Genomic DNA, 17,344 nt, shown 5'->3' with positions numbered 1-17,344 from the left:
TGAATAATGCTTTAGAGTTTACAAAGCACTTCCATTATATGATCTCATTCTATCCCTACCAACAAAAAACAAATTAAAAAACTCTATGAGGAGAGCAGGATGGATGTTATTCTCTCCACTTTACAGATGAGAAACTGAGGAATGAAGTTGTGGGGTGACTTACTTGAAGTCAGAAACAGTGTTTGGCAGATGCGGGAATAAAAGATAAATCCCCAACACACCATCCAATGTTCTCTCCACAGCCCCACTCACTGATTAGTGCCAGTTTTACTGGTAATTGGGTGGAGTGAGATGGAGGTGGCTTAAGTTTAAGGCCTTGGCCTAGACAGTCTTTTGAGGATATGCCACTTACAGTTCTCTTCTCTTGCCAACATAAATTGTTCTAGAAATAAAAAAAATCCATCTATGGCAATATTTAGCTAATCTGGGAAAAGCCTAAATGCCTCTGAATCTTTAACAAGTCCTTGCATTCGAAAATTGCTTTCTGTTCCTGGAGCTCTGTTTTATGTCAAAGCAGGAGCCTGATCTCCAGCCCCACTTGCTATGATCTCAGAAGCTGAGGTCTGAGTGACTTCCCTCAGTCTGCAAAAAAACCAATGATGGAATTTCTCCACCAAGACAAAGAGCTTGGCTGGTTATGGGCCTTGCTGAGAACTACTGAGTGTGGTTTTAAAATTAAGTTCCACCAATTTACACACACACTCACCTCACATACATGCATATGCTCACCACATACACACACACATGCATGCACACATGCCCACACACATGCACACCACATATATAGCCTTTTGCTAAAGACTATTTAATGAGGTCATCTTTTCTTTTTTTTTTGCGAGGAGATCAGCCCTGTGCTAACATCTGCCAATCCTTCACCTTTTTTTTTTGCTGAGGAAGACTGGCCCTGGGCCAACATCCGTGCCCATCTTCCTCCACCTCACATGGGATGCCACCTCCTGCCAAGCAGTGCACTGGTGCACGCCCAGGATCCGAACTGGTGAACCCCGGGCCACCGCAGCAGAGTGCGTGCACTTAACCGTTTGCACCACCAGGCCAGCCCCCATCTTTTCTTTTTAATCTGAACATTCTAAAGTACATTTGAGCAGGAGAAAATTTATCTTTAATCACAAATATACTTTTTTGTTTCTTTTCCCCCACACTGCAAGAGGAAAGATTTGGGGCATAATTGGGGGCAATTTTGCCCCACAGGAGAAATTTGGCAATGTCTGGAGACATTTTTGGCTGTCACAAGAGGGGAGGGGCACTCCTGGTGTCCAGTGGGTGGAGGTCAGCAATGCCGCTAATAGTCCTACGACCAACAGGACAGCCCATACAACAAAGAAGCCTCTGCCGCAGAGTGCCCAGACTGCAGAGCCCTGGTTTAGGGTGACCACTTAGGAGAACTTTCAGAAGGACGTCAGGACAACAGAACACACAGCAGGATGAGGTTCTGAATCTCAACACAGCACGAGCGAGTGCAAGGAAGGATCTGGAGGACGAGGAACAGACCCAGGGACCTCTCCAGTCCTCCTCTCTTAGAGCTTCAGGAACAGGGGGCCTACTCAGCATCTTTATGCAATTATTAATTTCATGGTGACATGCCAACCCAAACACTGCCCAAATACCAACCCAAACCAGGTTTTTATAGGTGACATGTATGGACTTAGCAGCCAATAAATATCTTTACATTTTTCACTTTTATAAGGAGACTCACTAACATTTTATTGAGTATAATTTTTTAGCTAACTCCCCTAACTGTTTTATGAAGTAAATACTTTCATTATTCTTATTTCACAGAGACGGATGGAATGTGACGTGTCTAGGGTAGGAACCGGGCCTTGAACTCAGGTCTGACAGCTTTGAAATGCACATTGCTCTGTCGTAGGAAAACAGTGGTAAGCCAAAGTATTCTTTCAGATCGGGTGCTATTTCTTCTTATAAAACCATCATCATCATCATCATCACCATCCTCATCATCATGCCTCAAAAGTAGATCCCCATGCTTTGCTTTGACCTTCACCATAGTTCCCACCTATTTCCCAGAAGCCTTTCTGGATACCCCTCATGCCCTTTTCCCTCTTCTGAGCCCCTAGAATGTTAACTACATAATTATGTCTTCATTATGTCCTGCGTCATATTGTTCACTATACTTTTATGTTTCCTTATCTCCCCTTCCCCAAGAGAAGGACCAGTCCTGGAGGGTCAGGTCAAAGCCAAGCTGGCCATATGCTCACCGCAAAGCTGGGGCAGTGCTCCCAGGCCCTCTTCTGTGAGGAGTTGTTGAGTGCATGGCTGATCTGCTAATGTCAGCTCATACTCTTCCTGATAAACAGGAGGACACGTGGTGCCGGCAAGATCTGCTACAGGCAAGTGTATTCCAGTGAGGTACCCCAGCCCAGCCCAAAGCGACCATCATCCCCTCTTGTATAGCATCGGTCCACAGAGAATATTCCAGGGAACCTCACCTGAACTATCATTCAAAAAGCTTTTGATAGGAAAATCCTCTCCAAATGGCAGAAACAGTTGCTTGGACAAAGATTTCGATGAAATATTTCAGGGGGTACGATGAAACATTTCAGGGTGTATACAACAGCTGAACAAATTTAAGAACGTAACTAATACATTATTCTGTAGCAGTTATACGTTATTCAAAATATTGATTTGTTATTCTTCATTCAAGGGTTAAGTCACATTAGTAAAAAGGAAAATTTAGTAATTCAATAATTACTCAAGTAATTAATATACCACCTCCTAGAAAAATTAACCACAATTATCCAGAAGGCATTTAATCTCCAGGGTTGGAAAAGACCCTGGGAAAGAGATGGCAAGTACCTGCCTCCTCTAGAACCCCACTTGGGGGCTGAGGTCATACCTGACTGTGCCCTCCCACCACCTCACCAGCTGAAAGTGGGGGAGAGCTAAGCACAGCACCCCAGGTGGCTGCCAGCCAATACGCTGGCACTTGAGATGAAACCTGTTGGCCATCCCTATCCGAAGGACTATCCAACTCAAATTCTTCACTTGCTTTTACTAAAACCCAAGTTCAAGAAGGGGCAATGTCTTGGCCAAGTCCCATCCATTAGACCCACACTGGGGAAGAACAGAGTCTCTGGCTTTGGTCAAGTACATGTCTCAGCTCAGCAAGAAGGAATATAAAATAAGCCTCAGAGCTAACACACAGAAGCCACAAACCCAACAGCGGCCCCCTCGCCTCCCCCACTCAACCCTGCAACAAACAAATAATGAAACAAAGAGAAACAAGTAACCTGGTTGAGCCCCCCTGTCTGTTTCTCATTAGGCCTCCGGCACGTGATCTCTCTTTGGCCTTGGACGTTGGAGATGGCGTTTATTTTCACAGCTGTTTCACAGTATGATAAGTGAGAAAATAACATTCTAAAGGGTCAAATGGTTCCAGGGAGTCATCCTGAGGGTCAGGGCAGAGATGGGGCTGCCACTCAGAATTCCCCTGGCCCTGGGAGGCTTTCTGTGGTGGACCACACAGCCCTCCACGTCCCCGACTCAGTCTGATCTCCTGAGTGTCTTTATGAGAACAATTTCTGTAGGTGCAACTTAGTAACTTTAAAAAGAACGTGACCCTTGAGGCACAATTGTCAAAGGATGGCTTTGAAGTTGGTGGTTCTTAGTCTACATTTTACATGCAATATTTCCAAGTAATTAGAGTAACTAAATTAACTAGCAACTCCATGTAGGGAAAATAAGATCAAAATCCGCACTCATTCGTTTAGGTTTTATGTGCACACAAAACTAATTTCTGCCTCATATCTGAGACCCTATCATATCTTAAACTCAATTTTCTCTTAGCTAAGGATACATAATGCAACTTTAGCAAAGGGATCAAAACTAGATGGAAAACATTTAAAATGCAAATTTAGGATCATGGTATTAATATGAAAATAATGTCCTCACCACATCCTAACTCTTCCCCGTGTTTCTACGGATGCATCAATTCTTCACAGATTAGATGTGCTTTCTTTATATCTTAATCTCTATGATATTAAAAAGAAAGCCCTTCCTTTTCATGCCGCCGATGTACAGAATTTGTTTTCAAATGACCGCAAAGGTGATTATAACCATATTCTTCTGATAAAGGAAACTTCAGCAGGCTTCTAGACATCAAAATTTGCAGCATATGAAAAGCCATTTAAAATCCAAGTAGGTGGTTAATCACTCTACAAAAAGGTGAATTTTTGACACCATGCTTAAAAGATACAAATGGAGGAGAACAGTGACTTCAATGCCACCCAATTGAAGCTGGGCTAATCGCAACACCACTCAACGTTCTCTGCCGTTCGGCCCCAGTGGCAAGAGACAACAGCTCCCACAGTGTGACTGCCAAGGCCCTCTCAGCAGGACCATTCTGCTGGGGATGGGGTGGGGAATAAAACTGTTAAAAAAATAATTTGACTTTTTAAAGACCTTTGGAAAGAATATTATACGTGTTATTTCTTAAACAGAAAGAGGATTGGATTGTTGAAATAGAGGGGAAGGAATTGCAGGGATCCAATAAACAGATGGACAATAGGTATGGCGATTAGACTGATCCCAGCAGTGATGTTTTCAAGCACCACTAGCCACTTGGCAGTGGAGACCCACACTGAGGTGCACATACACAATGTCATCAGACACGAAGTGTGCAGGTTTCAGAGAACCGGAGAATGACTTATTTTGCATGCTGAGCATATTTCAGATGCCTCCACCATCCAAGAGCCAAAGGTGGAACTGACTTCTAGGACACAATTAATACAAGAGGGAAATGGGTCTTTGGGAGGATTGGAAGCCTCTCTCATTGGTGTGAGAAGCCAGGCTAGAAGACAGAATTGGAGTTGTTTTACATCATAACAAAAGCTAAACCAAAAAAAACAAAGCAAAACAGAAGCAGAAACACTTTGAGAACCAATATTCTACAGCTTTCAGAAACAGATTTAAATTTAAGATTAATTTCCTTTGTAATGTAAACTGAAGGGAAAATGTGGACTTTTCAACTTATTTTGAGATATTAGAACATGTGCTTTCAGATGTCAAGAGGAGAGAAAGCGCCTGCATTTTGACAAATCCATAATAAATTCAGTCTTAATCAAATGTACTTGAACTTTTGTATTATATATCCCTCTTATTCTCTTGTTCCCTTCTATTTTAACTGACACCAAGAAAGGGACAAAGTACAACAAAAACCTGGTTAATGAAAATATACATCTATCTTCTTAGCTTCTGGGTGTAGAAGTTAATTCATGATAAATTTAATACTAGCTTGAGAGTAACTAAGCCCAACTATAATTATCTTGCTGGGAAGAGAAATTAATTAAACATCCCAGTGATAAAGACCCCACAACCTAAAATAAACACACCATCGGAGAAGGACAGGGGCTTGAAATAAAGGAGAAGAGAAGGGAAAGGCAATATTTAGCCCATCTATTCGGACAGTAATGGGACGAGGTAATCTTTCCATGAGAACATGTAGCGCATTACATGGGAAATGAGACTACCTGGTGGGCAAAGTCAGCGGAGTCCCTAATTCTCCTCTTCAACTTTGTGATTTGCTAATGTGAAACACATGTCTCCCTTCTGCACCAAGTTCAAATGACTCTGGAATTCCAGCCGTGCAGCTCAGCGACTGAACCAGAACAACGGGAGAACTTGTCAGGATTTAAGAGCTTTCAGCAAAGCCCTTCAGTTGCAGCCAGCACCCTATTCCATGGAAGGATATCAATTATAGATAGTGACTTGCTTTAGCGGGCAGTCAGAACTGTCAGACACGAGATAGACAACCATGAAGAATCATGAATCTTTCTATTAACTGTAAGAGGGGGAAAAAGAATGGGTCATGGCTATAAATAAGGCAGAGCATCAGAATGGTTTAACACCTTGCCTCTTGGTTGTATGTAGCATGAAAATTCAACTAATTCACAAAATGCCTTCTCTCCAAGGCAAGTCACAGGAACGGAAACAGTTAATGCTTCCCTCTGTCCCTAAAAAAGTGGTTTTTGCAACTGGTATGTTTTCTACCTGCCACCAAAGTAATTAGGTGGACTTGAAGTAGCTATTCATTCAATCAACAAAAAAATAAAGCGCCTATTCTACACCAGGCCACAGTTAATAACACCAGATACCCCCTTGACTATGAAGGTGCTTTTATGTCCTGCAAAGTGAAATCAATTTAAATGTACAAATTTGGAATTTCCATACTTCAGACAATGAGTAAATAGGTGGAAAACAAGTGATATAAACTAGTATTATTATTTATGTTGTTGTAAGTTATAATTTTCAATTCACTTAATTAAGTTTACGTATTTATATGATTTATCGCAGACTAAAATTAATATCATAAAGGTAATATATTGGATCTTCTTCTAATGCCGACATGAATTTCTTCTAGCTTATTAGGAATTTTTAAAAATTCCACTGTATATGTGTGCACTCACATTTTTTAAAGATAGTTTTGGTAAAACAGACAACATGGTGGTCATTTAGTTGGTAGTTTAAGCAGCCTCACCTTAAAACGACTTAGATCTCTCCATTAAAACATCATCACTACCTAAAACCCTTTGCCACTAAGATTAAATACGAAAACCTGCAATATTCACCATCTTTCAAAAGCTTTCACATTAAGTAGACAGCGAAAAGTTTAAATTACCACAACCCAAAAAACTTGACCTCAAACCTGGCCTCCAACGAGGAAAACACTTCATTTTGAACGTAGACTTAGGATGAGCTCCTCTTTCACCCCTCATTTGATAACGGCTGGACCATACTCACAGCACTCCCTGGAAACTACAATGACTTATCCACAGACAAGGCATCATGAGACTGCGTTCTCTCTCAGAAGGGCATTTTAAGAAGCAAGCAGCACTGCCAACATCTCATTTACGATGGCGGCTCTTACACAAACAGTTCTCCTCATTTATGTTGTTCGCTTGTTAGATCACTAAGGGTATTCCTGGCATACTCTACTCTGTGGGAATATTTCCCTACATTAAAAGAAAAATTCCAAACTGTTCTTTCCCCCTTAGTATTACAATGTCTGTGGTTTCCATTAAAACAGTCAGTAAGATAAACGGCCATTAAGTCAGGCTTGGCTTAAAAATAACCCTTGCATCAAATTAAAGAGAAAGAATCAAATGAAGTTCATGGAAAAATCTGGAAATATACCTTAATTAAAAACATTTGACTTTCTATAGTTTCTTGCTGTGCTAAGAAATCTGTAATTCTTCCTATACAATTACAAGAAGACACGATTAAAAAAGAAACAGAGGGGAGAAAAAAACTCTGCTGATGTTATGTTAAATCGTCAAAACAGTCTGCATATAACAGATCTCAAAACCTAGAAAACCATATATTTAACACTCATGTAACTGCAGCGTGTGGAGTATATTACATGGAGTGGGCCACTTCAAAAGCTCGTCAGCCTATGAAACATGTGGGATGTGTAAGGAATTTTATAATTTTAGTGTTTAAATGGAGGAGAGTTATCAAGAAATATGGATCATGTAAAAATAAAAAGTTACTATAAAAGAAAAGAGAATGGAGTAAGTGTGTGTGTGTTCACACGCATGGGTGTCTGTAGGGGACTAGGGGTGACAATCACAACAAACGCTGCTCTGTCAGATTTTCCATCACATTAAAAGCTTAGGAAAACAGCCGTAGTTAGCAAACCATCCTTAATGCCTTAATAGGCCCCTGTGCTTCTGCACAGAAGCGTGTGAGCCTACATCTTTTTATTCTTGATTATCTAAATGTCTCTCCATCTCAGTTGCTCCTGGTCCCATTTGCTAGGGAGACTCCATTGGCCTGAGAGAAAGTGCCAAATAAAATGAAGCACAGGTAAAGGAAATACGGCGAATCAGGTGGGGGGTTGGGGGGGTGCATTATTCAAAATAATTCACAGGGGAGTGAGGGAAAGACTTCTGAACCTTATGGTAGGAGACGGTGTGATTCTCAATCTGACCACGCTGCAGTTTTCAAAAATATACATCATTAAACACATTTGAAAATACCTATCACTTTTTCCATGAAACTATTAGCCCCACAAGGATTGGCCTCCAGTCAAGAAATTGTGCTAATGGTTAGTTCAAGCACCTACCCATCTCACATAGAGCACTAATTGCTGCGTAAAATAATGGGAGATTCCTTAGAGGGGAGGGTTTGGGAGAAAAAGGTAGAACGGAAAAAAGGAATCTCCCACCTCTACAATTTTTTCTATTGTTACTGGGTCTTGGAAAGGAGAATCAAACTTGGTTAAAAGGTTAATAATAATTCATGTCTAGCTTACTATTACTCAATAACCATCAAAGTCGCTAACTCAAAATAGTGTTTTCTGGCTTACAGGATCAGAGTCATTACACTTTCTATTGAAGACTTTATTGAATTTTACACTAAGCTTTAGCTGACTGAACAGGTCAAGCACCACGGCTCAGAGTTTTCTTTATTCTCAGAAAGTCATAAAGTCCCCTCCAGTTTGCACTGCTGGCAGCTAAGAAACTTGCCTCAGCACAGGGTCAGGGAAGCTGACCCTGCAGGAAAGGTCACGGAGTTGTAAAGCCCAGGTCCCAGGCCCCTTCACTTACATGCACCAGCTGCTCCTGGGTGTCAAACTCCCGTGTGCAGCCTTCCCAGTGGCAGTTCGTCTCGTAGATGACTTCAGGCTCCTGTTTGCTTTCGTCTTTGTCCCCTTCCTCCTTCACCAGGGTTGTTCCTTCTGGCTGTTCCTGAAAGGCAGGGGGTGGCGAGAAGGGAGCAGAGAGGGAAACAATCAGACACAATGAAAGGAAAGAGAAGAGAAGGGAAAAAGTTGCTTTAGATTTGTCTTCCTCCCAAAGCAATTTTTCAGTGAAAATAAAATAGAGTCCAGGTCTATTAACTGGGTTTTGTGAATCGAAGAAGTCAAACATATGGAATCATTTGTGTGCATTTTTTCAGATTTACCAAATATGTCTTCAGAGGCTGTTAACTTATGATTAAAGACAACAGTCTGAACCATAATGATGATAAGAAGTGGAGGCTAAATTTTGCCTGAATACAGGGGGAAAAACAACTAAAATGTCATCCCATAGGAGAAGCAGTTAAACTAGGTCGTGTACTCTTTACCCAGAAGACCACTCTTTCTCTTTGGGTTAGATTCTTTTCAGTATATTAATTTGTTTATTCTCATATTTTGGAATCCAGGGAACTGGATTACTAGTACTTCTATTTCCGTTCTCCCTGCCCTTGGAGGCTGTGAGAGGCACTTTGCTGATTTTATAGGAATAATGTATTCTTGGTTCAACTTCTGATCTCCAAGGATATGCTCGCTGCCCAAGAACACAGTATCTAAAGCTTGGCAGCACAGTCCTTGCTAGTCTTCTAAGGCAGCTTCACAGCAATGAAAATAAAAAGAATTTCCAGAATTCTGGGAGATGATTAGGTGTGTAGATTCAGGATCTAATCTAGGGCTACATGACAAAAACTGTATTCAAATGTTTAGGTGTAACCAGCAAGGTTGTTAGCTAGCAAAATGCAAGAGAAAGGACGGATTTCAGAACGCATGACACCCACTCATTCCATCCTCAAGGTGCTCGCTAAAAAGAAAATTTGGGCTAAAGCAGTCTGAGGTTTTGAAGCAGCCTGGCCACAGCAAGGTCCAGATTCTGTGGATGTCCAGACTCTTGTCTAACCCCTATTTCTGGGAATTAATATTCATTGGCCTCCTTCCTGTGTCAGGCACAGGGACCCTAGGATATGGTATTATGAGCATAATCTACACATTTTAAAACTGAAGCTCAGAGGCATCTAAGTGATTAAAAGCAGAGACCAGATTGGAATTTCTAAACTCGCCATTTCAGGGCTTTGGGTAAAGGACCAGAATCTAAGTAGCCTAAGTAGATCCCTCCCGGTTCTCCAGGCTCTCCTGGCAAGTGGGAAGGGGCAACATAAGAACAAATGAGAACGTGATCAGCATGGGGAGTATCACTAACTCTGCCAAGCTCAGGTTTAGGACCAGGAGCTCGTAATTCAGGCCCAAGATCAAGGCTAAGGACGGAAGCCTGGTCACAGTAATAGATGAATCAACCACTTCCTCTATGAACTATAGTTTATACTCCACACAGCCCCCTGCATTTTTGTGTGTCTGCTTCTGAGCTAGAGAAACAAACTGAGTCAGACTCTCTAACTGGCCTTTCGTCAAATGTGTGGGTATGGCCAAGGCCAAGAAGGCAGTGGACAAGGAAATGCTGTGAAGGGCACCAGCCTGGGGGAAGCGACAAGCTGGCTCACGGAGCCCAGTGCCTTACCTGTTGACCCCGAGGCCCCGGGCTGGGCAGGTCTTCGTCGGGTTTGATTTTGGACCGCTTGTTGTGCATCAGGTCGCCAGTGCTGCTCACTGCGGACTCACTTGTGGGCTTGTTCTGTTGGTCACATTTGCAGGGATAGAGACAAAAATTGGGTTTTTATCAATGAGTGGGACTATAGCTATAATATGCAACTTGAGACAAGCGCGCTCCTTGGCACTAGAACAATGATTCTGACAACACTCCAATCCCATAGTAGCAAAGTGCAGAAAATACGTTCAAAGCCAGAAAATACATTCATGAGGCAGCTCCTTGTTTTTAACTCATGAGCATAACCTCCCTGCAGCTTTTAAAAGCTACAAGAATAGAGCTGGGGGCCTGGGCTTTAACAAGCTCCAAAAGAGTCTTCAAAAGGACAAAGTCATGAGGGGGTTAGGAAACCAATGTTAACCATTTGCAAAGTTCTTTAATTAGAGCATCCAGAGTCTTCTCTGAGCAATATCAGTGTGGAGATAAGAACAGAGGACACAGCATGGTTTATTCTTACTCTGAAGTATCACAGGATCCTAAGCACCTGTGCACGGTGACTGAATGAAAGCAACATATTCACGCTGTGTGTTTCTATTGACTGGGGTTAATATACCAGGTCAGACCAGGTCAGAGTGAAGCCTTATCAAGAAGCCCACTTTTCCAGCAAGGACAAAATGACTCTGGTGGTAGAAACCATTGTTTAATAAGGATTGAGGAGCACATACACAGCATAATCATTGATATGGAAGACTACAGCCCTGGGTTAGGAAGACAGACTGCAGCATGGAAGCAGAGAGAATGCCACGGTCCTATGCCTGTTCCCAGCTGACATGGTGGCACGGCTCTCCTCCAGGATTACCCAGACAGACCAGCTCATGAAGCTGTCTCTCTCACCTGTGAGGACTCGGAAGGGCCAGAGCTGACCTGGACGGGATTCAGAACGGCAGGGATCCCGGGAATAGGCCTCTGTGTTGGAAAGGTTGGGGCAGGGTGGATGAGCGGAGGGCTGTGTCCGAAGGCCGAGCCTAAACTCTGTTGTCGGCTTAGGATTTGCTGATGCATATGGAGCGACACGGGCGCAGAAGGGTAGGTGAAGCTCAGGGCAGGGCTGCATGGGGAGACAAAGAAAAGATCATCGTGTCTACAGAACCCAGAGACTCAGGAGCACACCATGTCTGCACCTTCACACCTTGTTTTACCTCCTAAATCACATCAGCTCTGTTTTAATTAGAAGCTAAAAACGATTACTGACCAACATCTTGAAAACTTCCAACAGAATGACCACTAAGACAAGACACCTGTGTGTGTGCACACATACACCCAGACCTGAGAGATTCAGCAAAACGGAAACAAAAGGCATCGGCTCAATAACAGCTATTTATTGCAATAACAAACTCCATATAAAAAAGAGTCTGGGTGACTACATGCTTTATAGGACTTTTATTGGCTCTCAGTCCTGTATGTTCCCGTGCATGGAGCAATTCCTTTAATCTCGCTCACACTGCGTGCTTTCATATGTCTCCAGATCTTATTACAAGAGGAAAGAAAATCAATTGGTTAAATGTGTTTTGAACACGATGCTTGTCATATCACTCATTTGTTTGTAAAGATGGAAAGCTTGGTTCATCCAGAATGCCACCTAAAGAATTTCCATCAGTGCCGTCTGGTTACAGAAGCTGATGGATTAACCTCTCCTGGCTGAAATCGGTGATCAATGGGCTTCGATGGAGGAATATTCCAATGGGAAAGCACAGCTCCCTCTTCCAGCTAAACAGCATTAAATGTCTATTAAAGCCCATTATACATGCTAATGCCTGTCACCACTTCATTATGCCACAGTGTTTCCCAGGCTACACTAAGTTCTGAGGAAGCCGCACCATTACCCAAAGATTTCTTGTCAAGTAGGCAGTGCCAAATGGTTCTTTGTGCCAGCCTAGTTTAGGAATCAAATCCTCTTAAAAGAATGAAGTGCTCTTGAGGAATTTGCCAATGGCTTAAAAATGCATGAAAAACTATAATTGCATTCATGAAAATTTCTTTCTTAAAAAATAATCAGGGGAAAAAAAATATATATATATTTCCCCCATTCTGCTGTGTAATACCCAGAAAGAATCAGGGTTCCTTGTAATGTCAAAGGTAGAATTCATGCAAATTTCCAATCTGGTGGGTTAATTACTATTGCTGTTAAGCGCATTAACTGAGAATATAATAATTACAATAACAAAATTCAAACCATTTCAACAACTTTAAGTAATAATTCTGAAGATATACTCTGTTCATTAACGTGACTCCACATTTTGCCTATTTGACTACAATCCATAAAAGGCGGCTTCAATGGGATTACATTACTGTTATTCCTACAGACAAACTTGCATTACAATAGCTTGCCCATTTAAGACTGAATATCATTAAGAATACCCTTGGAGAATTTCACCAGGCTTGGAGGAACTCTCCTTTCATTCTGTATTGTATTTCTTTAATAAAAGGGAAGCAGAAACATGGTGAAAACAGTCATTGTTCACAGTAAGTTAGGGCGAAATCAGTACTAATATTCCGTTTCTGCAGCGCTATAGTTTCTGCCAGTGTTTCCGAAAGCAACCATGAATGATTACAGCGAGACTTAGCTAAGGTAGCTGTGTGGATGATTGATAGGGCATTAATCAAAAGATGCATATCTGCCTCAGAATTTGTTCACAAGCTTTCTTCTAATAGCTGATTTCATGTTCACCGAGCTCCATGCCAGTTTGTCCAATTTATTTTTCAGTGTACAAGCCATTCATCAAAAAACACAATGATTTAACCCATCCCCCTCCCCCTTTCCTTTTGGTGAATGGGTATTACTAAGTGTAACTACCTTACTCTATTCATTAAAAAAACAAAAAACAAAAAGATCCCAATACATATATATTTAACAATGTGACACAGACTTTGCAGGCACCTCCATGCAACTTTCCCATGTTTCCCGAGCCTGCATGATCAGGTAGGGTTGAGAGGGGGTCCCCCAGGGTCATTTACACTTCTAAATCTGGGAGGTACAATATTTGGGGGCTCAAAAAGTCAGGACCTAATTAAGAATCAAGACCATTAAAGTAAACATTTTACAAGGCAGAAAACGCCCTCAGTTGTATATATAAGCAATTTCCATATGTTAATAGCTGGACAGGGTAGGTCCATTTTTACTTTTAAAAAGAAGTAGGAGAGAAGACAAAAGCGAGGTCGAGCATTCCCGCTGCAGGCCGCCGTCCTCAGGTGCATTCTCTCTGACCTCAGCAGACACAGGAAGGGGCTGGGAAAGCTTTCAACACATTTGGGTAATGTGCCCTTTCAGGGCTGCTTTTTTTGCTGGTAAAACCAGGTGACAGGAATAAACATTCTCTAAAATCCACGTCAACAATTAGATTCCAAGGGATATGAGAACATATAGAATGCACGAGTGATTTGCAGCCCTCACTGCTTATTCATAAGGAGCCAGCAACAGAAACACTCTCCTTCGCTTGCAAAGAGCTGGGCGATGGCGTGCCACATAAGGGGGCCTTGTCTCTGCCCAGAGGAGAGAGCACTGCTGTTGGCTCCTCAAGGTGCTGCAGGCAGGCAGGCTGCTTACTCCCCATTGCAAAGCCTATTCAGAATCTGATGACAGAAGTAAAAGTCCTTGGCTCTGTCACAGCATCAGTGAAGGAATTTGGGAGCCAAGGCCCCTCTTGCTCTCAGAAGAGCCTGCGAAGTCATCGACGAAGTTTTGTAAGGAAGAAGCAGAGGATGAGTGATGACTGGGCATTGCATGTGCATCTCAAGAAGCCCAGAAAGAACACCCTCCTCCCACCAGCATGCAAAGAGCCTCCAGAGACTTCCCACCAGTGGGGGATCAGGGGATCCGAGCCACCCCCTCCTGCTCTCTGACTCTAAGTGGTGGCGGGGCCGTCATCCTAAGAAGCTCTGCCTTGTGAGACAGGAGAGTCACTCTGTGTCCTTCCAGAGCTCAAGATGGCTGCTTCCTTTTTGTCACTCAAGTCTCAGCTAAAATGTCACCTCCTCAGACAGAGAAGCCTTCTGAGACTGATGCCCCCTCAAAATGAGGCCCCTCTGCAGCTCCTCATCCAATCATTCTCTATTGTTTGACAATTTCATTCTCACCTCAGCACTCGGCACTCCCTGAAATCATATTCTCTCCCTTTAGAACGGAAGGTCCAGGTAATCTGGGTCCTAGTCTGTCTTGATCCCCGCTGACCCACTGTGCCTGGAACACTGCCTGGCACAGAGCAGACACTCAATATTGAGTCAATGAATGACTGAATTGCTTCCTCAGTATATTAGTTTCCTGTTACCGCTATGATAAATAACCACAAACTTAGTGGCTTAAAACAACACATACTTCTTTTCTTTTTTTTTTTGTAAGGAAGATTGGCCCTGAGCTAACATCCATGCCAATCCTCCTCTTTTTGCTGAGGAAGACCGGGCCTGAGCTAACATCTATTGCCCATTCTCCTCCTTTTTTTTTTCACCTTTTTCTCCCCAAAGCCCCAGTAGATAGTTGTATGTCATAGTTGCACATCCTTCTAGTTGCTGTATGTGGGACGCCGCCTCAGCATGGCTGGACAAGCAGTGCATCGGTGCGCGTCCGGGATCGAAACCCGGGCCGCCAGCAGCGGAGCGCGCACACTTAACCGCTAAGCCACAGGGCCAGCCCCACAACACATATTTATACCTTGTAGTCCTGGAGGTCAGAAGTCTCAAATGGGTGGGAAGGCTGTGTTCTGGAGTCTCTAGGCTTCTTGCCTCTCCCAGTCTCTAGAGGCTGCCCACATCTTTGGCTTGTGGCCCCACATCACTCTGACCTTCTCTGACTCTCTAACTCTGAACTCCTTGCCCCCCTCTTATAAGGACCCTTGTGATTACATTAGGGCCACCTGAATAATCCAGGATGATGTCCTCATCTCAAAATCCTTAACTTAATCATAGCTACAAAATTCCTTTTGCCATGTAAGATAACATGTTCACGGGTTCTAGGGCTTAAGACGTGGACATCTTTGGGGGCTATTATTCTGCCTCCCACACTCAGAATAGTCACTTCAAAGAAGAACATACTTTCCTCTGAAAACTACAACTTGGCCTGTAAAACAGGATGAACAAAGCTCGTGACTAGACTCGCATCTTTCTGTAGTACTTCAGTAGCTGAGCACAGACCTTGCTGATTACAGAGGCTGGAATTTTTTTAAAAAAGTAAACCCTACTGGGGCCAGCCTCATGGTGTAGTGGTTAAGGTTGCGTGCTCCACTTTGGCAGCCCAGGTTCTCGGGTTCAGATCCCAGGCGTGGACCTATACCAATTGTCATCTATGCTGTGGCGACCTCCCACATATAAAGCAGGGGAAGGCTAGCACAGATGTTAGCTCAGGGCTAATCTTCCTCAGCACACACACACACACAAAAGTAAACCCTACCTTTAGAAAACCTGAAAAAAAACTTCCTAAATAGTTCATGCAATAATTTCCCCGATATATAAAGAATTGATATTGTTGAAAATTTTTATAAATCTCTTCTGTCTCCTCTCAAGATGGACACGGTCTAGTCTAAAATTTGCTCTACGTGAGCTTTCTTACCCCCAGCCCTCACATTTCTGCTCCTCCTTTTCTTTCCCATGGATCACTTGAAGAGAGACTAATTTTACATTCTGATTTTTGAATTCTCTTCACTCAACATTTAATAAAGTATAATTAAAAAAACTATTTTTATAGCTTTCACTTCTTTTCTAAATGACTACCTGAAAGATAAGGTAATTAAAAAAAAACACAAACATTTATGAGAATGTGACTTATGACTGTTAATCTATATTTAGTCAATAAGATCAGTAGAAATAAAGTGTTAGATGGCCCAGATCTTCCCAAGCAATGCACTCACACGGTCACAGCCCTCCTGAGATAATGGTCCAAGAGCAAGTGTTACGGAGGAAAAGAAAAAGAAGTGCCAAGATCATAAAAATCTGAGGAATACAGCGCGGGGGCCCGTGCAACTGTTAATATGCGAATGCACATTCCAAGTGTCCCGCCCCAGGTACAGTTTGCAGCAGGATCTGGAAGAGCATCTAGAGACTAGTGTTCTTCGCAAAACACTTTGGGAAACACTATTCTAGGACAACGGTTATAATGCCAGAATAAATTAATTCAAATGTTAATTTGCCCTTTAGTCTTTAAAGAACAGAAAATGAGAAAAATGTGGATTTTAGATCCCTGACTATAATATACGCAGCGTCTTCATCCATCAAATATAATTTCTATCCATCAGAGCAGATTTATGTTTACTGAATTTTCTGTTTTATAAAATACCCTAAAGAAGCATTCCACTGCACGCAGTGCCCCAGGGACAGTGTTCTGAGCACGTCTGAATAAGGATAACTCCCCACGGTCACTTCCACCTTATGTTCAGCTCTGAGCTGAGTTAAAAGTGATCAACAAACTGCTGTCTGAGTGGGAACCAGTTCTTCTATTTTCCAAACATTTAAAATTAAAATTCCCAAAGTCTGAATCTTTAAGAAAGTTTTGATGTATTTATTCTCTACCAAAAATCAGAGGTCAAGTTTTGTCAATACTCTTTTGCAAAATGTGGTCAAATTTTGCAAACTGGGCCTTGTTTCTCAATATTTCAGTAAATAGCACAGTCACACCTCACTTATCTGGAAATCTTCTGCCTGAGAATCTCAGCGACTATCCCCAATTTGATTAAAATTGGGGATAAAAGAAGGAAGGATGTGAAATAACTAAAATAAATGTCATAAAATCCAGACACTACATCATTCATTAATTTCACAAGCTTTCTACATATCCCATTTATATTTCCAAAGAATAAAATTATTTGTAACTGGAAAGCTATATATTAATTATAATCAATACCTAAAACTTTGAAATTCATAATCATATTAGACTTTCAAAACAAACATTTTTTCACACCAAGGGAGTGACACGAATCAACATTTGTATAGAAACCCTTGTGATCAATCTGTAAATCAAATTCATATTTAATTCCTGGAATAATACATAA

At 42.1% G+C, this 17,344-nt stretch overlaps 1 protein-coding gene across 2 annotated transcripts in view; it reads right to left on the bottom strand.

Annotated features, from left to right (window-relative positions):
* The window catches only part of GLI3 (GLI family zinc finger 3), a 276,948-nt gene that overhangs the window by 57,631 nt on the left and 201,973 nt on the right, over positions 1 to 17,344 (bottom strand). Inside the window, exons 8-10 of one of the 2 annotated variants that reach the window (XM_058570605.1) lie at positions 11,205 to 11,418; positions 10,284 to 10,397; positions 8,583 to 8,723 (exon numbers count right to left, since the gene is read on the bottom strand). In XM_058570605.1, coding sequence (XP_058426588.1) covers positions 8,583 to 8,723; positions 10,284 to 10,397; positions 11,205 to 11,418 — 469 coding nt within the window. The remainder of the gene's footprint in view (positions 1 to 8,582; positions 8,724 to 10,283; positions 10,398 to 11,204; positions 11,419 to 17,344) is intronic. The other variant, XM_058570608.1, reaches the window with a different exon arrangement.

This window comes from Diceros bicornis, chromosome 3 (genome assembly GCF_020826845.1).
Source record: "Diceros bicornis minor isolate mBicDic1 chromosome 3, mDicBic1.mat.cur, whole genome shotgun sequence".
NCBI classification, from domain to species: domain Eukaryota; kingdom Metazoa; phylum Chordata; class Mammalia; order Perissodactyla; family Rhinocerotidae; genus Diceros; species Diceros bicornis.
This window is presented reverse-complemented; position numbering and strand designations above follow the sequence as displayed.